The sequence below is a fragment of the Notothenia rossii genome (genome assembly GCF_949606895.1).
Source record: "Notothenia rossii genome assembly, chromosome: 1".
NCBI classification, from domain to species: Eukaryota; Metazoa; Chordata; class Actinopteri; order Perciformes; family Nototheniidae; genus Notothenia; species Notothenia rossii.
The window spans coordinates 84,907,821-84,930,852 of NC_136912.1; the positions used below are offsets into that span (position 1 = coordinate 84,907,821).

A 23,032-nucleotide genomic window follows, 5' to 3' on the forward strand; every position below is an offset into this window, starting at 1 on the left:
ATCTGTTTGGGGACTTAAACCGGCGACCCTACAGCTCCCAGTCCAAGCCCCCTACTGACTGAGCCACTGCCGGAGTTGCACAATCACAAAGTTGAGAAACTCAGACAAAACCAACTCAACCAGTCCGTGTGGATACCTCAGTCATCATCTTTGCATCACTCCGTGTCATACCTTGCTAAGAACAAGGAGTGGATCATCCCACACGTTAGGTGGGCAAACGATCATTTGTTACTGTAGGCATTTTGCAACCATCAGAGTATGAAAAGCAGGTGTGATGAATATCAATTATGGCTGAATTCCATTCAGATGCTTTAGTCCTGCTATTGTGCATGCTGGCTGACTCATGAAAAATCTGACTCATACTTTTTCTTTCCTCTTCCTTGTATGACGAGTGAAATTTCTTCTCAGAAAAACGATTATAAGATTTAATATTTAGATATATACAACCCTCTTTTTTTTAATCTCCTTTTCGAATGTTGAACTAAGTGACTGTAATTACCTGAATATAGTCTGGTATGGCCTACAGCTACTACTAAATGAGTGAATACATCTTTAAATTCAAAATGAGAATGGTGTACACGCCTCATTAGGATTGCATCCAAAACTATTGCTAATAATAATAAATGGTTTACTTTTCTAACCCCCTCTCATGATCAAGGTAAATGTTTGCCTTTATTATTTGCAAAAGAAAAATGGAGGGAATCACAATTTGTTGAAATGTTTAAAGTAGGCCTACACAAAAAATACATTGACCATCCTGCTATGAGCATTTTATTGTAATATCCATTAAATTGTCATTTATTAGTATGGATTAGTAAATAGTTATTATAATGTCGGAAAAACTTTATCATTAGGAATAGCCATTGATAGGTAGCATAGTTTCACAAGCCCAAGTAGAAACTGTTAACCAGATTATGGAAAAGTGTGCTAATATTAACTAGAATGCCTTTTGACTTACATTTCAAAAGAGGCGGCTCTTTACTCTCTCTCTCTCTCTCTCTCTCTCTCTTGTAGCTGTAACAGTTTCAGTTGTTTCTTTTGGCAAAATATCTGACTGCTGTTGGTGTTGCAGGAAGGCGTGCCCTCACTCTCTATAGCACTACTTAAAGGAGGTCTGAACCGTCTGAACTTGTAGTCTTTCAAACACAAAGACACGGCGCACAGAAGATTTCCTCCTCCAGTCTGCTTTATCTAATTTCATCTGCCTCTGAACTGAGTGAGTTTGAACCAGCTGTTTCACAGGTATCTCTCTCTATATACAGCCATCTGGTCTTTGATTTATGACTATGTTGTTAACGATAACTTACTTTCAGACTTTTCTCCTGAGCAGTCTACAGATACAATGCCAAAATAATGTGCTCTTATATCAAGAAAAGGAGACAGGTCATAACAAAATGTGCATTATTATTACGTCTTAGCTGTCTAGATTATGCAAACGATAGTCTAAAAGAGTGCCATCTCATGCATGATTTAAAAGACTTTGTTTTAATGTTCATCTGTTTTCCTGAATGGATTTGGATTTTGGATATTATAAATATTATTCATTTATTTTGCACTTTGTATCTGGAAGGGTTGTTTTTCCTCACATACATATACAATATATTATATCTGCTGTGACACCCTGCAACATAGAGCTGTCAAAAATCTGCCACAAATCTGTGGTTCATGTCTAATCATGTAAAGCAAAGCATGCTTTAAGCAACAGTAGACTAATGTGTAAAGGAATACATCACATGAACTTGGCTTCGTTTCAAATACAACTGGGTTTGTGTTCAAATTGAACTCTGTGAATGCTTTTATTCTGATGGTCCCTTTGTGTTCCTTGTTTTGGTTGGAAATGACTGACCCCCAAGGCCCTGTTGCATCAGGTCATGAGTGTAGCAGAGGGATGCTTACTGGATCACCACCCTCCTGGAGGAAATTGTTAACCAGCGATGAATAGCACATTGGTATTTTCTGCTGCTAAAATCATGGGAGTGACCTAAGACCTACTTTATCTAACATTTGATCAGAATTTCCCCATCTGCACATGCAGGCACCCAAACATGTGCCAGGCCCAGAGGGAAGTCGTCTCGGAGTAGTTTGAATGTACGTAGGATGATGAAGCGATACATCTCATATCATTAGCAGGTTCAGCCGTCGGTCGTCTTATCGTCCACAACATGTCGCTCTAATTTCTGCGCAGCTTGGTGAGAGTTGTATCTCCTCGTCTCACTGTGTTAGTTTACAGTGCATTGCAAACATTTCATAGTTAATTTATCCCATTATTGGATGCAGTGAGAAGGTTTTGTTGATCTGCGTGGGTGTGTCTCTGTTTTTGCAATCTAAGTGTAAACTCAAACATATGGACCTCAATTCCACACATTCTTCCTCCTCTACCTACATTATATCTTTTAGCACTGAGGCAGGATCTGCGGTGGATTTCATCGTCATTTACTAAAGCAGTTTGGGAGGGCCCACCCTGCAGTAAACTTTCACCCACCCACTGAGGTTTCCAAAATCTATGTGGAGACTTGCGGATGAGAGTATAAAAGTCCCTGTCCCATCTGCTTTATTGAATACAATTTGGAGTTATCAAACTGTGTTTAACTAACGGAATATACAATATGTTGACATTGGCATACTAAACAATGATGATATGTTTAGTATTGCCTTACACATTACAGTTCTTTAAGGTTTCGGTCCTCCCTCTTTCCTGCATTTGGCCACACCTTAACTTCCAGAATAACCTCAAATCAGCTGTGATTGATTACTATGATTAATTATTACTGCAGTAAATGTTGTTGTAATTACAATATAATTAGACGTTTTATTGTTCCGATATGATTCACGCCAATTTCAGATTTAAACGTGTTTGGCAACGTGTGTGATCACTTGGGAAATGTGCTGCAAATATATAGCCTTTTGCAATGTTAAGTATGAATTGGGAAAGAGTTCATGGTTTTACGGAAATTGTGTTTTGTGTGAAAATGTGTTTTGTGTGAAAGCAGTTAAAAAATAATTCACAGTTTGGTCCACATGGACTTTAGTTTTGCTCACAGTTTGAAGAGTTTTTAAAATCCATGATAGCAAAATCAACAATGTGAAATGTAACATTGTGCTACTCTGAAAGAAGACAATACCCAAAGCTGAAACATGCGAACGAACACACAATGTAGTTGGCCTGTTTATCTGGTTGTTATGGATTTACTTCTTCTTCTGGGCTCGTCTGTAAATATGACGCACTATCCTGAGCTGCAGGAGGAGGAGGCGCTCCCACACCTAAAAGTCTGTCTGGAATTTAGTGTTTTGTCTTAACTTCATTGGAATAAGAATAAAGAGTGAAGTCATTGACAGTCCCACTATTGCTTCATCGGAGTCTGTTTGGTCACCACATAACAATCACTGTTGCCAAGCCAGGGAATCTAAAGTGAGTTTTTGAAAGGTTTCAGTGGCTTTGTAGCTTTTTATTGAAGCTATCATTTCTGCTAGAAAGTAAAATCAGAGGGAAGTGAGCTACTGTAAGGCTCAGGAAAATGGGTGGAGGGAGAAAGTAAGATGGAAATAGGTTAGATTTGAATCACCGTGCCGTGAAGTTTAGCAGAATTCATGTGCAGATTCTTTAAAGAAATGTGACTGTTACCTTTGGTGGCAAGGCATAGTGTTTTGATCGTTAAACACAGAAATTACATTTGTTTAATGGCACAGTTGTGGATCAAAGCACATTCTCACCCCCAGGAGGCTTTCACTAATTTAATAAATCAGATCATGTAATATTAAGCATCAGTGAATCAGCTCAGGATTAACCCTGAGAGAAAGAAGCCTTTCTGTCTAATGCCAATTAGGGATTATTATCTGTGTGTACGCAGATCAAATAAACAAATAAGCATAATTGTATAATTGATTTGTTCTCTGTTTAGCAGCAAACATAGTGGATAAATGACTATTTATGTGTTGTTCGTACTGAACAAGTAATCTTTATCATTCAAATCAGCAATGATCAGCTTCTTATGGGTTACATAATTATCATGTCAGACCAGTCATTTCATTTTTACGTATTTATTTGTATCAATACCTTTTAGTTAAATGAACAGATGAAGGATATTAATATGCACTGTAACAATACTTGTATACAAATATATATTTTCTGTGTCTCTAAAAAGATCAAAGATTCCCAACCTGGGGTACTTAGGGGTATTACTGCACTTGCTAATGTATACTAGAAAAAATCCCCACAATAAATCACCAATTTGATAAATATAAGAAGAAATCCAGATTGGATAACAAACCATACCCTTATATCTAATAATCTATCATATCTGTAATCTGTCAAAAATACAAGGAGTAGTAAGTGGTTACCCCTTTTAAAGAAAAATACCTTAAGATCTTCACTTATATGTGGTGTTGTCTTTAATGAAATGGATGCACATTCAATGACAAAGCTTTAGACTTCCTCATTGTGTTTTACCTTTTTTCTCAGGATGCCTGTATCGACGCGATCGATCAGAGACCGGTCTGCAGTGGGTCGGTTTCCTACTGTCACGTTTGGATTTGGGGAGGACACAGAGGAAGAAAAGGAAGCCTCAGAGGAGGGCAATGCTGAGCAGGGAAATGCATGCCAGACGTGGCTGCGTAAAATCTGCCCGTGCTGCTGTCCCCAGCGAAATGACGTCGACATTACAGACACTTTGATTACAGTAACTGATTACCCGTCGGAAGTGACGGACGACAAGAAGCCTGTTGCCGGTGACAGCGAGCTTGATGGTAACTTATTTATTAAACAAAGTAAATGCCAGCAGTGAGATGGACTCCACTCTTAAATAACTGTTCTTGTTTTGCAGAACTCCTCCTCAATGTGAAATCAATAGACCTGATGAAAGGGAAATCAGGGGAGAACCGCACACAGCACCACACCGACCTCTACCAAAGTGACGCCTTTATTATTCGCAGAGGACAGAATTTCCATATGTGGATTACTCTGTCTCGACCCTTTGACCCCAGCACTGACAAACTTCACCTCGATCTTAAAACAGGTTAGTCCGCGTTCTAGAAAGAAACCATGTACTGTTTGCTAATCGGAGATTTGAACACAGTTTTATGGTTATACAGTAGATAGAAATAAGAACATGTAAAGATAGAATTCCCCATCTCCATAGTATGCAGCAACAGTTATGAATACTAATTAGCTTGATATAGATTTCCCACATGAATGGCCTCTGATCTAGGAAGGCCAAGTGTGAAACTGGATGGAGGCAGTCCAGCCTGACCCTCGTGGAAACCTCTGCCGAGCTGCACATGATATTTAAGACCTCCCTCTTTAGGCAGTCAAAGCGAAAAAGAGGATGGTGACGGTTTTAGAGCTCCAGGAGAAAACTAAATGAAGCAAGAAGTTTGAGGTTCAAACCGGTAATTTGGCTCCTTGTGTGTGTATTCAGATTGTGTAGCATTTGTGTGTGAGATGGATAGATTAGGAGGGAGAGTGAGAGGGAGTGAGAGCTTTTTGGTTACTATTGCTATGGTAACAGTTGCTATGCTCCGGGGGAGAGAGTTTTTTTTACGAATGCCGAGTCCTCAGTCTTGCTCTAACTAAAAAATCCAGTCTGCAGACAATTTGCCATTGATGCTGGCACACCAACTGCCTCTGTCTCTACTGTCTCTCTCTATGTCTTTATATTGAGAGGATGCAGACCAATATAGATCCTACAATTATAGATATAACACAAGTGAAGCTTGCAGAGAAGAATTACCCCGTCTCATTTACAGAGACTGTGAATCCATTAGAGGAAATCGTATTTTACCCCATGTACATTCCTTAACACTGAGGAAACATGCAAGGTTTAAAGAATGGTAGCTTTTTTTGCTAATAAAGTATCCAAAAATAATGGCAGTTATTTATTCTAATTTGTATCAAAGTTTTTTTACAAGCTGTTGTTACAAGTGTAGCCAAGTCTGTTTAAATAGCACCTTTCAGCACAAGGCAATTCAAAGTTTTTTAAAAAATGCTAAATGTTAAGAGCAATAAGATCGAGTGCAGTGGAAACAAATTATACAATTATATTTTAAAAGACATTTAAAAAGCGAAGAGAATAAAATGGGTATAAAATACAAGAATAGAAATGACAGTGCCGTGTAAAAGATGCTCAGTTATTTTTGTTTCATTAGAAGCAGCGGTAAAAGGAAAAGTCTTCAGCCTGGGACAAATTATCATGTCATAAGAAGAAATACAACGCTGCTCATAAATAATCATCCAGTCAGTTTAAAGCCATCTGCCATACCAGCAATATGAAAGAAGACAATGCAAAATGTGCAAACATAAAAACATCATGGTGGTTATTTAATACAAAAAGACTGTTTCAAAGGGAAAAGGCTATCTCTGTAGTGTCTCAGTTCAAATGGTGTTCGACCGTGCCTGCAGTACCCTGTAGTCCAATCACTGTATTCTGTGACAGGTACCACGTACCCATGAGTGTTTCTTTCTTTATTGAAGTGAGAGCCAGTGACAGTTTAATGCCTTGAAGCCGCTCATAATGGCTAAGAGAGGCTTCAATTTGATAATACCTCACAAAATGAAAGTGTGGGGCAGATTGAACACAGCTGTTCCTAAATACTTTCCTGTTGCAGGGCTGAGAATGTTATGTTGTTCCTGAGAGGGTAAAGGCCCTAATGTCAGTAGAAACAAAAGATGCATCCCCCTGGGAGCGTGAATAACGGGGTGCTAATGGGCATGACCATTTCAAGTCCGGAGCAGTTATGTCCTTGCTGTAGCCATATATTTACAGTATATGCTGAGATCTGACAATGGCATCAAACTTGTCATCAAACTCCATGCAAGAGTTGCTTCAGTATATTGCTTCAAGCAGGAATTCAGGCTGTTGGAGCCCTCTGCGTTGTTACCCATGCCTTTGCACCCCTGCTGCGCAGACAGCCTCCATTCAATTATGAAAAACTATCTGCAGGTCTTCAAACATCCTTTGGGTTCACCCTCAAGGGAATGAGATGTGTTCAGTATAAAGTTCATGGAAACGTTGCTATTATTTTGATATTGCTTATGCACATGTAAAAAGCAAAGCGGAGAAAAGCGCCAACAAAAGTATCACAGTGATTCACAGTTTTACAATGGTTGTCAGGCAGCTGCAGATTCCTATTTTCACACACAACCAGTTGTCAATCTGTACAAAATAAATCTTGAAATTTCATAATATTGACATAAGACACCTATAAGCCAAAAAAGACCAAAGCCACACCCAGTGAGGAAAGAGATAACAATCAGGGAGAGTTGTGAGTTTCCCAGGAGAGGTGAATTTCTTAAACATAGAAAACACAGGGCCCATTAAAGATTTTAGTGTTTCTCTTAAAACCCAGGATGCAGATCCCCGCTTTAAACATTAGCATTGTTCATGCCAGTGCAGGAACTGCAGCCAAACAGCAAACTGCTGCCAAGGATAACTTTTTGTAGTACAGCTGCATTGCTATTATAACGTTATGTGTGTGTGTATGTGTGCGTGGATATATCATGAAGCTCTTCTGGAATCTTTATATACACTCTGTTTACCTAACAAGGTAGGAATGCAGGTGTGGTTAAGATTGATTGGGGGCATGACAAGAACACTAGTTTCCACATGCTGCATCGACATGTCTTCTTTTCCTTTCTCAGGGCCGCTGCCAACAGTGTCAAAAGGAACCCATGTAATCATCCCTTTGGTGGAGAAGTTGGAGGGCAATCGTTGGGAGGCTTCTATTGTAAGTCAGGACGACAAAAGGATGAAGCTGTCTGTGAATTCTCCCCCCACGGCGCTCATTGGCCGATATCAAATCATAGTGGAGACGCATTGTGCAAATGGCCAGGCAGTTTCTACACATGACCCTGCAAATGACATCCTTATGCTGTTCAACCCCTGGTGTGAAGGTAAATATGGGATTACAAAAATAAAGCATCTAAGACACACATGTTTTTCAGGTTAATATACTACAAAGGGTATTAAAACTATCAGAAAGACATTACAATACAGTCATATAACCATGAAGTAAAGGTATAAAATGTTATTTAATTTGTTTAAGAGGTGCTTATTGGTTGATTTTGTGAAATGCTGGGCTAGTTGTTTCCCACTTTAAGTCTTTATACTAAGCTAAGCTATGCTAATAGGATAGTTAATAATATTAAGTTGAACCTATATAAATGTAATATTATTGCTTTCAACTAGCCTAATACAGTTATGTGAAATATGTTGCCATAATACATTTAATTAAAGTCAACATTTCAGTTTTTTCAGTGTATTTAACAGACAGACGGACCATAATTGTAACGGCTGAATTAACACAAGTAGAGGACTCAATAGCATGACTCAGAGACAGAGGCTTAGGATGCAAAAAAGGTCTTTATAGCCAAGGTTCGGAACACGGGAGATCAGTCAATAAGGCTACCAAAACAGACGAGGAGTAGACAGGGACCGGGTCAGGACACGAAGCTGGGTCAGGTACACGTGGAATCAGATACTAGGAAAAACACTGCTGGAACGCTAGGAATACGGTAACTAAGACGAACTGGCACTGACGGGAATGTGGATGCAGACTAAGTAGACAGAGGGAGAGATGATAATGGAGCACAGGTGAGGCTAATTAGAGATGGGAAGCAGGTGGAGTTTCAATCAAGGGCAGGAAAGCTGAGACTGAAATGAGAGAAACAAAAATGAAAACAGGAACAATAACAAAAACATCAACATGCTGACTAGGCCCTTACAATAATCTTCTCATCTCACTATTCATATGAAAGCAAATGCCTCTACGTTCCCAATATGTCTAACTATTCCTCTAGGAAAAAACCCAACCAAGAAGAACAAAAGGGGTTTTTATGCCATTTACTCTGAAATACATAATAGGACAAATTCAGCCTCAATAAATTCCCCTGTCGGGCTTTTGATCTTGATATGGCTACAACAGTGTTCATTTTTTAAGAAATGTCTACTCTCTGATTGTCTACACATTATCATGAATACTACTGGACCAGTCTGCCAATAATTCTGTTTTGCACATTTATGACTACATGTTGGTGTCTCTATTTTCTTGTTCTGTCAATAACTGCTGGCAAATGGCTAGACTAAAGAAAAGCCTCTCTTACAGTAGATCTGCACTCTCCTAAGTGCTTTTTGTTCTAGTTAAAATTTCTAAGTTACATTTAAAGATCATATAAAATTGTGAGATGTATACAAAAATCTAAAGTTATTGATACTTTGTACTTGTTCACTGTCAGATGACACAGTGTTCCTGGATGCTGAAGACGAGAGGCAGGAATATGTCCTGAATGATATCGGAAAAATCTACTATGGCACCATGGATCAAATTGGAGTGCGGACCTGGGACTATGGACAGGTGAGGGGGTTGTTCGATCTTTAAGTGCTTTGTTAATAGACTAAGCAGTAGAAACCTAATTGCTCTCTGTTTCGCTTTCAGTTCCAAGATGGGATTCTTGCTGCTTGTATCTTTGTCCTGGAAAAGAGTGGAACTCCTCCGTCAGGGTGGGGAGACCCGATTAATGTGGTGCGAGTGGTCTCAGCCATGGTGAGACTGCGTTTAGTCTTTATTGAAAAAAATTCTTGCCCATGATAACAATTTCCACACATCACATCACGGTTTTAGCAGGATACCGGCATCCTAGGGCCTAAGCCAGATTTAAATATTTGTTTTAAGTTACTAATGCGGACAGTTTGTACAGAAAGGTCTTCTGCAATGTTAAGAACAAATCTTTGAATGCCTAATGCATTCATGTTACCCCCAGAGGATACATCCCATTGATTGTCAATCGCCTGACTTTTCCAATTTGACACTTCAGATTTCATCTGAAATGTCTCAACATCTATTTGATGTATTGACAAGAGTTGTGCTATGGATTTTGACAAAAAAACAATTTCTTTAAATGTTATATTTGAGAGGCAGATAACAACATTGTCTGATTTTTTTGCATGAAAAATTACTTTAAAAGATACATTTATTTTAAAAACAATTGCAGATTATTAGATTATTTATTTTTTTCTTTCAATTGGCATTTAAATGTATGTGAAAGTAAAAAATATATATATCATTACGTTAATGTATCCAAGCTTAAGCTGATAATTTATTAAAACAATCGGTACCACTTTACAATAAGACTACCCTTATAAAGGATTCATAAAGGGTTTATAATTAGGTTATGAATTAGGTTTTAAACACTTTATTAATCACGAAGAACGATTTATAAACCAGTTCTAACATAGTTTTCATACATCAACACAGGCTCACTATTTGGCAAGATGACTAAGCCTTATAATGGCTACTTAGTTAGCGAGAATCAACTCAGTGAACAACAGATACCAAGGATGCTGGCTGATGAAGAAAACGAAGTAAGCTAAGTAGCCAATATAAGGCTTAGTAGTACAGAACAATGTGGGCTCACTATTTGGCAAGCAACCGGTCACAGTTGCCCTGTTTATGTCATGTCTTATAAAAGCTTATTCCTGATTTATAAAGTGTTCACAACCTAATTAATTAATTAATTACAAACTATTCGTAAACCCTAGTCTTATTGTAAAGTGGTACCAAACAATCTGAAGTGTTACTGTGTTCATGTTCCTGCCAAATGGAAAACTTGGTTTAAAAAAACAACAACCCAATATTTCACTTATCCAGATCAACTCCCCAGATGACCTAGGTGTCGTGGAAGGAGACTGGTCCGGAAACTATTCGGCTGGGACTAGTCCAACAGTTTGGAGTGGAAGTGTGGAAATCCTGAATGAATATCATAAAAACAATGGAAACCCTGTTAAGTATGGCCAGTGCTGGGTCTTTGCTGGAGTATTCACCACAGGTGAGTGGACAGTTTTTCTATCACAATTTCATGAGACATGTGTTTGTGTATGTGTGTAACAGGGAGATTCAAACAGATATTGACGACTGGTGCTGTTTATTTTCAGTCTTACGCTGTTTAGGCATTCCCGGTCGAACTGTGACCAACTTCAGCTCAGCTCATGACACAGACGTCTCCTTGACAACAGACGTATACCTGGACGAGAACCTGGATCCTATTGAGCTCCTCAATGCTGACTCTATCTGGTATGTCCTGTCACCATCACTGTGATGCTGCCTCATCATGACAGGTTTCACTCTATAGTTTAAACCAGCACTTGGTAACCTTTTCTTAGAAGTCATTTTTTGTGATATTTGCTAAGACGATATCCTGACACTAGGGCAAGTGACAAATAATCTGTAAAAAAAAAAACGTCATTCCCCCTTCCACAATGTTACTAAAAATGTTTATGGTAATTGTAAGATTCCACTGTGTTAAATTAAATCAACAAACAGGACCAATGAGTCTGTTTCTCAATGTCATGAACTCCGATCTAAATGGCAAACTGCTGATCCAATATCAAAACAAGGTTTCTATATCGTTTATTTCTTACTTGTTAAATGTTTGCCACAAAGTGTACTGTGAAGCTGTAAATGAAAGTTTGTACTCCACATGTTGAAAACAGTCAAGTGAAAACTAGGCACCACCAACGGGCTCTAACCAAAATGTCTTATTTTACAGCTATCTTTCAAATCATAAATTGCTAAACATTTTAGGCAAGAACATAGGCAATGCAGTTACATAATATTTGATCAACACTGCCTTTTTTGACAGTTTGATAGGAGTCCATGAGCAGCGCCCTCTACGGTAGAAAGGAACCTGATTATTTCTAAGATCTGTCTCATGAACTGAGTGCCAGTTCCAACAAATACGACAAAAGTTATTTTTTATAAAATTACCCAAATGTAGATTTATGAAGCCTGACCTTTAAGTATTTTTATGAAGGAACTTCCATGTGTGGAACGATGCCTGGATGGCGCGTCCAGACTTGCCTACAGGCAACGGAGGCTGGCAAGCTGTGGACGCCACGCCTCAGGAGACGAGCCAGGGCACCTTCCGCTGCGGCCCGGCGGCTCTCACTGCAGTACGCAATGGACAGGTCTTCCTGAAACATGACGTCCCATTTGTGTTTGCTGAGGTTTGTGGAATATGTTTTTTAACTTTGGGAGCAGTGTGCAGGATTAATGGGGATGTATTAATAGATAGGAAATATTATATTCCTGATTTTGTGTTCATTAGTATTAATTAACCTGGAACTAAGAATAGGTATGTTTTTCATTGGCTTAAAATGAGCCCTTCACCTCTAGATAGTAGATCCCTTTTCCAGAGTCTCTCATGTTGCAGCACCGTGTTTAATTTTAGTTTAGACGAACCAAACACTGGCCTCAGAGAGGGCTTTTCGTGTTTTACGTTACCTGAAGGCCATCGTAGGTTCACCGACCCATTTAAAGAGGTATTTAATTGGCTACAATCTGCAACCGCAGAGCTAGATGCCACTCATTTCTAGAGGAGCACCCTAGATATTCTGTCTGCACTTCCATAGTTTTCCTTAACATACTTAACCTACATGAGTGCTGTAGGTTAAACATCTGAAATTTCAGTTGTTGTTTCATGTTGACAGATTATCAGTGTTGGGTTACAAAAGTAACGGAGTTACAGTAATGTATTACTTTTTGCTCTAACGAAGTAATGTAACGCATTACTAATTAAATTTGGGTAATACTACCTGTTACAATTCTCAGTAACGCAGTCACAACACCTTTTACCCCGAAATTAAATGGGGGGCGGGGGCTCCCGCAACATCTTGCAAGAAACAGCGTCTGAGGGCTTCTTAACATTTAACAAACTATGAATGTCATACCCACTTAACGGGAAGAAACTCAGCTACCTGACGATATGAACAATTTTTACCGAAACAAAACACAAGTCTAACGTCGAGCCTCTGAACTAGTACTAAACAAAAGAATGCTAACGCATTTAGCACATAACTCACGTTAGCGATCTTTTATACTTCATCGGATCTGCACAAACAAGATATCACCTGAAAGCTGAGATTCCCCAGATTCCAATGGTATAAGTATAATCACTAAGCGACCAAAACTCGCGGCAGCGAAAGCCAGCAAACACAATACACAATTCCACTTTACGTAACCAAAGCGGCAAATAACTCTTACCTTTGCTGTTTTCTGATCAAAAGTTGTGTTCAATGGCAATAAACGGACGAACACTATCATTTACACTTTTTTACAATGTTCAGTCTGAATTTACTTAAAAAAAAAAAAAAATATCTATATTGATTCTGACTTTTCTACTTCCAACTCACAGGTTTATCATTGCTTTGAGAAAAAAGATTATTAATTTACCCATTTTAGAAGTGAAGATAGAGTCATTTTTTCCGGGAATGTCATTTTCGAGCCTGAGACCTGAAAAACAGGCTCAGGGCTTTTAACCTCTTTTCCTTTCTCTTTCTTGATCCTCCTTAGCAACCTTCATTATAGTCCTTGACAGTGGCCTGTACTACTGTATTAACAGCATGTCACATGTTAAGAATTTACAATCAGAATCGAGTATTCAACTAAGCCGTGTAAAAAAATGTGTTAGCCTTAATGGCCTACACAGTAGTTATGCTATACCACATCGCCCTTCACTGGATGTATAATGAGCTGCACTAAATTTAAAATACCTAGCCATTCTTTTGCGGTTATTTTGGTAAAGTAACTCAAAAGTAATATAAAAGTAGTGTAACTCATTACAATTCAGAGACAGTAATATTGTAATGTAACTTATTACTTAAAAAAGACAGTAATAAATCATGTACTTTATTACATTTTGGAAGTAACTTGCCCAACAGTGCAGATTATGCATGTGTAGCTATCATAAGCCATATTACATCAAAACGCTGCATGACGTTTCCCATCTGTTCAAGGCTTTATTTTGTCTCCCTCTTTTCCTCATGCTCTGTCTGCTTTCAGGTGAATAGCGATAAAATCTACTGGCAGAAGAACACAGATGGGACCTTCAGTCAAATCTATAGTGAGAAAAAGGTTGTGGGCCACTTCATCAGCACAAAGGCTGTTGGTACTGATGAACGCATGGATATCACACACTTTTACAAACACCCCGAAGGTAACATCAAACAAAATACACACACTAAAAAGTTTATTTAAAAGAGATGAAGTACTCAATGTAAAGAATACAAATCCTTTGTCAAAAATAATTTCACCAAGGTTATAATACTGCATTAATTGTCTATTGAATTAATTGAATTCTTTGGTCATTCTCAGGCACAGAGATGGAACGTATTGCTGTGGAGACAGCATGTAGCTATGGCTCCAAAGCGGAGGCCTATACCTATACCAATTCACAGGATGTCTCTATAGAAGTCACCATGGATGGTGAAGGTCCTAAAATGGGAGAAGACGCAGAGCTTAAAATTATATTGCGAAACAGCAGCTCAGAGGAACGAAAGCTCACCCTGCACAGCCAGGTGGCAGTCATGTACTATACCGGGGTCCACAAGGCAACAGTCAAAAAGGACATGACAGACTTGGACTTGATGCCCAATGAAGGTGCGTGAAGTTTAGTCAGGGTTGGTTGCAGGAAGAACATTTCGATTTGGGCACGCAGGGTTTCCTAAAGGCGTTTACAGGTTTTTTTTACAATAAAAAAACAGCAAAGAATAGCAACAAGTATTACTACAAAACATGTTAACTGGTTAGCTTAGCATAGCACAAAGATTCAATATATACCTCCAAATATAAGTAATTTACACTTGAAGAAATAATATAAGACATAAATGTTTTTGTACACTTTGGTTTTCATTCAGATACAACAAACGGATGTTATTATCTTAAGACAGAGCCATGCTAGCTGTTGCCTTCCTGTCTTTGTGCTAAGCTAACCGGCTGTTTGTAGCTTTATATTTACTGGACAGATCTGAGCATTGGAATTCCCATTTAACTTGAAGAAAGAGAGCAACAAATATGTATTTACAATGTTAGTCAATACAACGCTCTAAAACAAAAATAATAACGCAAGGTAGAGGACGGGAAATTAACTTCAAACATACTTTGCCAACAACCTCTGTCTGCAGAAAAACCTTTGGAGTGGACCATGGAATATAAAGACTACAAGGACCAACTGGTAGACCAGGCCGCCCTGATGCTGACGCTGACCGGCAGGGTCAAGGAAACACAGCAGGTCCTGGCCACACAGTTCAATTTCCGGCTCAGGACCCCAGACCTCATCCTGAAGGTAACCCAAACTAATTATTAAAGGGGCCCTATTATGCTTGGGGTTTTCCCTTTCCTGTTGTGTTTTATAAAGGTTTTTGTGCATATGAATGGTCTGCAAAAGCTCAAACCCAAAAGTTTCCCCCCAGAGCGTGTTTTATTTGATATGATTGCTTTGTTGTTCGCCCACACAGCCCATCGGGAAAGCGGTGGTAGGAGAGAAGATGGCAGTGGAGATTTCCTTTACAAACCCACTAACACAGGTGTTGAAAGCTGTGATCTTCCATGTGGAAGGGCTGGGCCTCCTTACCGCTCGAAAGATTCATTACGGGTAAGAAGGGAAAATGTACCTCTATATTGTGTTCAGCTATTCTTTAACTACCTTGTCTATCTTTCTCTTTTGTGATTGCCACTGTCATTTCCTGTCCTTCCCTCAGAGATATTGGCAGTCGTGCCTCCGTGTCACTGACTGAGCACTTCGTACCCACACTCCCCGGGCCGAGGAAATTACTGGCTTCATTGGACTGCAAGCAGCTCACACAGGTTCATGGTGTGACCGGCATCACTGTGGAGGAAAAAAACAATGGCGCTTAATAGCAATTTGAAAACCAGGATACTTCGACACTGAATGTTTTAAAATAACAGTTTTTCCATGTCATTTATGGAAAGTTTAAATTAACGGAAGTATGACACTGAAACTTTATTTTGCATCATAATTCAAAATGACCAATGACCACAGAGAGACAACCACTTATAAAAACATGTACAAAAATATACGAAAACCAGTATAAGCTTACACCAAGCTTATTATATCGTCGTGCAGAGGTCGGACAGTGTGGCAGCTTAAATGAAAGAAATGTATTTATTTTTTTAAAGGATCTACGTTAAGATCATGCTTTATATTTATACATTTGATATATATTTTATGTGTTTACTTACCATCTGTTTAAACTAAGAGTTGTTTATTTAATACTGCTTCAAATGCTTTTGTGTTATTTAAACAAAACGTATCACGAAGTCTGGTAACGTTTTATGATATTTCCTAACAATTTGTTTCTGATTTGCCGTGCTAATTTTTGGTTAGAGAAGTATATTTAAGATGTATGTTTATAAGGAGTCTGTATTTGTGAAGTGGAATCTAGGAAAGCTCATCTCAGATTTTCTGTACCCACTTCAAAATCTGGAAACAAAGTCAGTGACACAGAATGATTGTTTGACTGCTTTTGGGGTCAAAGTTTCAGGGCTAAAAACATGCGGGTCAATTTTAGCATAAAGGTACATAGAGCAGCGCTCCAATATTATGGAAACAAGAGGAAATAAATTGGAAACAATTTGATGCTACTGACAGGTCAAAACATCTCCACATCGCATCCATCTTCTTTTTTATTTACCCAATTTCCTTCCAAATACAGTTCACAGGCTGGTGCAAATTATGATTGCATGAGAGGCAATAAGCCAAGGAAACAATATTTTTGTCTCAAACTGTTGGTGTTTTCTGACAAGCAATGTTTGGTGTGCAATTTGTTTTTCTTACTCTGGAGTAAGAAACATCCTGTTCTCTTTTTCTTTCTCAAGCACATAATAAACAGAGAGGTATAGTCAGAGCAAATTCTCTCCACCTAGCAGCCACAGTTTGTTTGTTTGCTGGTTCGTTTTATGTTTAAAAGGGGGCGGTTAACGTACGACATTTCCAAAACTATAATCCTGTCATATAAAATGATGTGTGTGCCCACTTTTCAAGCCAGCCTCCAGTGCAAGGTATTTTTAAATAAAGTAATACTTTCATCCTTCTCTCACGATAGTTTGCTGTGCTAAGATAAATGGGCATCTACATTGGTAAACAAGGCTCTGACAGCACACCTACATGTTTGTCGTAGAAAGATAAATGGGCCACTCTCTTTGGAAATTCACCTGCTGGAAAAGTGTAATCAATAAAGTTAATGAAGACTGTTGCATTTAGGTGCAAAACACTGTGTCTGTGAGCCAGCCAGCACAAAAGCAGTGACCTGGTACCAAAGGGATACAGCCGGAGTGAAGGTCGAATTACACCGTGCAGGTGTTCCTCTGCACCTGTTCTGATTTGTGAAAGAAAAAATGCAGAGAAACACCTGCACGATGTAATTCAATGCTGTAGAATCACATTACAACGTAATGCAGTCTGCAAAACAACATCAATATTGGTCATTAAGCTGAAGCATCACTTCTCAGGAACAGATTAGCAACAACACAAATAATTATTGTTGCGTAAGTTTCACAGCGTTATTAATTAGTACAGAATGTTTGTATTGCTTACTCTTTTTTCTGTTCACTCTTTGCATCTTCATAGCACATACATGTATACAGGAAAAACCAGGTCTTAACAAGCAAGTGGTATTTTATTTTATTTTGCAGCAGGATGCATAATAACAAGATTGCAGCAATGTCTTATGCTTGAAGAACTACTGTAGGTCCATACAACACTGGAATTGTTCAATAACCATATCATCAGATTTTCTTGAGGGCTAACTGTGGCTGCAATATACTGCGATTGTCCTTCAATTGGAAGGTTGTGGGTCAGATCCCAGCCGTTGCAGTCAACGCAATTGCGCTTTGAGGGGTCATAATGACTGGATAAAGCGCTATATAAATAGAGTCCATATGCCATTTGATGTATTATGTAATTCATGTCCTGCTGTAATAAATAAAGTAAAGTAATCAAATACTGACTGGATTTTCTCTATAAATATTGGTCATCAATGTTTCACATCTGAGGGCCAGGCAGGTTATGGGCAACAAAAGATAAAAAGCAAGAATCCAGAAGCTTCAAAGGTAATAGCAATGGGCTGCATTTCATTAAACAAAAAACACTGGCAAGGCTGCTCTTAGTACTTTATTTAAAATAAGAGAATGTGTAGATCTGTATTAAATATAGATAAAGATTCACATTACTGCAGATCTTTCTAAAACACATCCAGCCCTGCTCTGTACAACCATGAATATTAAAAAAAGTCTGACTCATGAACAAGGACATGCTCAAGGCCAGATCAACAGCACATGTTTAACCAAAGCACAAGAACAACATTTGCATAATTTTGTCAAGTACTTTGGCCATTGGAATAATTTGTTCTTAACTAACCCTAGCAGCTTGCAGTTTTTAGATTGTACTTATCTTTATAATTTAACATTGGCTTCTGGTTAGTAAATCACTATATGCCGATTGATGAAACCTAAGGGTTGGGTTTCCCATTTTGTCAGGTTGGAGCAACAGACCCACAAAAATATATTTGCGAATACCTGCTCATGACCAAGGAGTTAAAGCCACTCAAAATCATTTCACACAAAAAAATAACACGTTCTATTTTGAACCATTATATCCTCCAGAGGGAATTTCATTGAAATGTGTTAAGTAGTCATGAGGCAGACACCTCTTCTTTGCAGAGTTAATTAAGCTCTCAAGTCTGACACACATAGTTGTGCTGATTACTGTGAGTGGCTTCCCCTGGTTTGAGCTTGGTGTTTTACATAATGATTAACAATTTAGCTTTTCCAGACCTATATTTTCCGTCTGGTACATGGGACAAATTAATTAATTTGAGTGTGGGGCCCAACTCAACTACACCTCTGATCACCTGCATAGCCCACTTATACCCAGTCAACACAATTGGCCTCGTTTGACTAATTCTCAAGCCAACCTCATCTTTTCCATTTAACCTTCCTACTTCATGCCCACATCCCTTCATCCTCTCTTACCTTTTCCCCTCATTCCTTCCCATTTGATATAGTGCACCTCTCCCACGTCTCATTCCACACATCATATCAGGCCTTGTGTTCAGATATGGCAAAAACACGCCTGAGATTGAACCCCCACACTGAGTCTCGCTCTGCCTGAACATCCTCCGTACCAGACGACATCCCTCCTCCTCTTTCAGCTCACATCCATCAGTCCTCAACATCCAATGCCTCCTGAAATTGCATTAAATCTTTAAACGACATATTGTTGTGCCATGGTCGTAAACTCTAAAAAACGATTCATGGGGTTAGTAGATTCCACTTATAAAAAATACTTTTTCACCATGGAACATTTAGTTTTTTACCTCAACTTATTTTAGTTAGTTTACAACTAATTTTAATAAATTGGTCAAACTGAAAAAGAACAAAAAAAATGTTACTTACAAATGTAATGATTTTGAAAAAATATTTCTGCGTTCACTCAACTATAGGGATTTAAGTTAGAGTAACTCATATCTATTGAGTTTCAACAGTATAGTTTCAAAACTGAACACACGCCCGGACTTTGCTGGACCGCATTTTGAGTTGGAGCAATCTGCATTCATCCTTGAAGCGGAACACTTGGTAGCAGTGGAACAATAGGATTTTAACCTAATGATTTATCAAGTTACCTGGTAAGTAGCCATTTTTGTTCAGCTTAATTTGCAACAGCTGCTTACTGCATATACAGTGTAACATAAGCTTTAAGTAGTCATTAGCTACAGTTTTAAGCTACTGTAGCATGCATAGCATACTGATTAGCTAGCTGTTTGTATCCCCCTGTATCCTTTGTTTCACACTTGCAGTCAAAGTTCATTATTTGCAATACAGTATGTATATTTATTTTTTCTTTTTAGAATTAACGTTACATTTGATAAAAACTCATTCAAAAATAAATATGAACAGCAACTGACAATGTTCTGCATGTTCAGTTTTTCAGTGGAAAAAATAAAAGAGGTTGATATCCGGTGCTGCTTGGTGGTGTGTCTTCGTGAAAAGGAGGATCTCTTCAAAGAAAACTTAAGTAAGTAAAGACGATGCTTAAATCATACTGTAACTTGTGTTAACCTGAAACACAATGCAATGTTTTGGTGCAAAATCTGATTGCACCAAAAACACTGAAATGTATTTTCTATTCTACTTATTCCAGGATGGTGAAGTGGATGTTAGCAATGAGGTTCAATAGTGATTGAAGGAACAGAAGTCCTTCAGATCTCGGATGCGACAAGAGCCTGTGCGATGCTAATCTGGCTAATATACTCACTTAAAGGTGGGGTAGGTAAGTTTGAGAAATCGGCTCGAGATACACTTTTTGTTATATTCCATGGAATGCACTTAACATCCCGATAGCAATGAATATCTGAAGTGCTTTGACAAAAAATCCATCCAAACTTATCTCGTGCCCTCATTGGTCATGTGCGCATTCGTGTGTGTTGGAGGAGGGGCTCTGTAAGGAAGTAGCAGATTTCTTCTGGCTGTGTATTTTTAAATTCTAGCGCACTCAAGCTGGTTTCTCCAAAATTACCTACCCCACCTTTAACCTAAACTAAATTACATTACATTACATTGCATTTAGCTTAAGTTTAATTATGTCCTGGATGTAGGAAGGGCCAGATCCATTCGCAGCATGGTACGCAGGTACCAGTGTCTTGAAGTGGATTCTAGCAGTTACTGGAAGCCAGTGAAGGGAGCGGAGGAGCGGTGTGGTGTGGGAAGGTTTAGGAAGGTTGAAGACTAGACGAGCCGCTGCATTCTGGATGAGCTGCAGAGGTCAGATGGCACATGCAGGTAGACCAGCCAGGAGGGAGTTGCAGTAGTCTAGGCGTGAGATGACGAGAGCCTGGACCAGAACTTGCGCTGATTTCTGGGTCAGAAGTGGACGTATCCTCCTGATGTTGTAAAGCGAGTATCTGCAGCAGCGGGTTGTAGCAGCAATGTTTGCAGTGAAGGACAGTTTGTTATCTAGGATCACACCCAGATTCCTTGCAGTCTGAGTCGGGGAAACAACAGAGGTGCCGATGTGGATTGTTAGGTCAAGAGTGGGACAATCTTTTCCCGAAAGGAAAAGCAGTTCAGTCTTGTCAAGGTTGAGCTTGAGGTGATGAGCAGACATCCACTGAGAGATGTCTGCTAGATAAGCAGAGATGCGAGCGACGACCTGGGTCTCTGAGCGGGGAAAGGACAGAATTAATTGGGTGTCGTCAGCGTAGCAGTGGTATGAAAAACCATGCGGGCTAATGACAGATCCGAGCGAGTTTGTGTACAAGTAGAAGAGGAGGGGACCAAGAACAGAGCCCTGAGGGACCCCTGTAGTTAATTGACAAGGGTCGGACTCGGACCCTCTCCAAGTTACCCTGTAGGTGCGGTCTTTGAGGTATGAGGTGAGGAGGGAAAGTGCAGAGCCTGAAACTCCAAATTCTTGGAGAGTGCGAAGGAGGATCTGATGATTCACCGTGTTGAATGCAGCAGACAGGTCCAGAAGGATGATGACAGAGGAGAGGGAGGCTGCTTTAGCCGTGTGCAGTTCCTCAGAGACAGCAAGGAGGGCAGTTTCTGTTGAGTGACCTGACTGGTGCGGATCCAGAAGGTTGTTCTGATGGAGATAACAGGAGACTTGTTTAAAGACGTTCAAGCGCGTTCAAGTGTTTTAGACAGGGACGGGAGGAGAGAGACAGGCCTGTGGTTTATGACAGATGGATTGAGAGTGGGTTTCTTTAGGAGAGGGTTTACTCTTGCCTCCTTGAGACTACCCAAAAGAGATGTTAAAAACGTTGGAAGCAGGTTCATGCCTTTACTTACATTTTTGTATTTACTTTTATTTCATATTTGAGAACATTTGTTATAAAAAAGGTCATTGTGTAACGAACATTTTTAAATAAACTGTTAACAAGTGGTATTATTTTTGATTCAAAGAAATTAGTTTCTAATACTCAAACAAATTAAGGTAACAATTTGCATGGACATTTTTGAGAGGTATGGACTTAAATTAATTAATTATAATAGCTTAAATTAAACAAAATGCAACTTAATATCACTCCATCTTTACGATTAAAATGAAGTTGGTTCAACTTAAAGGTGGGGTAGGTAATATATAATTTGAAAATACAAAGCCGGAAAAAAATCTGCCACTTCCTTACAGAGCCCCTCCTCCAACACACACGAATGCTCACATGACCAATGAGGGCACGAGATAAGTTTGTGCACAGATGGAAGGCTGACAGGCAGGTAGGCCATCCAGTTATTTCAGCAGGTCAGGCTAAAATGATTGGTCGTGCTTTTTACAGTACTACGGCTTCTCGAGCCGGTTTATCAAACTTACCTACCCCACTTTTAATTTAGTTTTTAAAGGTGAAAGCAAATTATGTTTGTAGTACTGAACTAATTGAGTTAATCAGATTATAAATGGGTACTCGGATTAATTTAATAATCGATTAAGTTGGAAATACTTAAAAGATCAACGCAAATTGTTACCTCAATTTATTTAAGTGGAGCCGTTTTTTTTTTTTTTTTAGAGTGTTGCTTGTGAAAAAGCTGGCAGTTATTGGCTTCTTTGATCTTGTACACAGTGAGGGTTTAGGGTTTTAAGAGCTTTTTGTTGTAAAAAATCTGCTTGCCTGTTTGATTCACTTCAGTTTTTTTGTTACAAAAGTCACAAAAGTAAATGTCATCATTAATTTGTATTTTGTTTCCAGGAGCAAGACCCGAGCTTAAACCAATATAAAATAAATATCTACGGACATGTTATTGTATACATTCTTTTAGTTTTTCTTTCATTGATTTGTATTATTATTGAGGAATCAATCTGTCAAATATTTTTGGTTTTAAAATGATGTATACAAATTCAGAAAATAGTTGAAAAGATCTTTAAATTTCTTGTTTTGTCCAAATATCAGTCTTACACCCAAAATAAAGAATGTACTGGAAGCAAGAGATTTAAGAAAGAAACTAAAGCTAAAGCACGTTTATTTATAACAAATGAATATATCAAGAACAAAAATAAATTACTAAAATTAGGAATTGAATATAAAACAGATACCTATTAAACACATTTTCTGTCTATTGACTTTTGAGTAAGCACTTACTAAGTTTAGTGTGGGTACATCTTTAATACTAACAACATTCATCTATTATATTCTACTGTATCTTCAATAATCTAATTGGAGACACCTTCAGCAGCTCTGAGCTTCTTGGTTCTCTG

The 23,032-nt window shown here is 38.7% G+C and overlaps 1 protein-coding gene across 2 annotated transcripts; it reads left to right on the top strand.

Moving 5' to 3' along the window:
* The first annotated feature begins 43 nt into the window (after positions 1-43).
* On the top strand, positions 44-17,786 carry LOC307031572 (protein-glutamine gamma-glutamyltransferase K-like). 2 transcript variants are annotated; one of them, XM_079668786.1, is made up of 14 exons: positions 44-1,242; positions 4,460-4,743; positions 4,821-5,012; positions 7,634-7,885; positions 9,227-9,345; positions 9,427-9,534; positions 10,639-10,816; positions 10,923-11,061; positions 11,801-11,993; positions 13,828-13,981; positions 14,140-14,424; positions 14,949-15,109; positions 15,282-15,418; positions 15,525-17,786. In XM_079668786.1, exons 2-14 carry the CDS (start codon positions 4,461-4,463, stop codon positions 15,679-15,681), a joined length of 2,358 nt encoding a protein of 785 aa, XP_079524912.1. In that variant the 5' UTR covers positions 44-1,242; position 4,460; the 3' UTR covers positions 15,682-17,786. The 2 variants fall into 2 exon arrangements, with proteins under 2 accessions (XP_079524912.1, XP_079524911.1); XM_079668785.1 differs by having other exon boundaries at positions 44-1,216.
* The last annotated feature ends 5,246 nt before the right edge of the window (positions 17,787-23,032 follow it).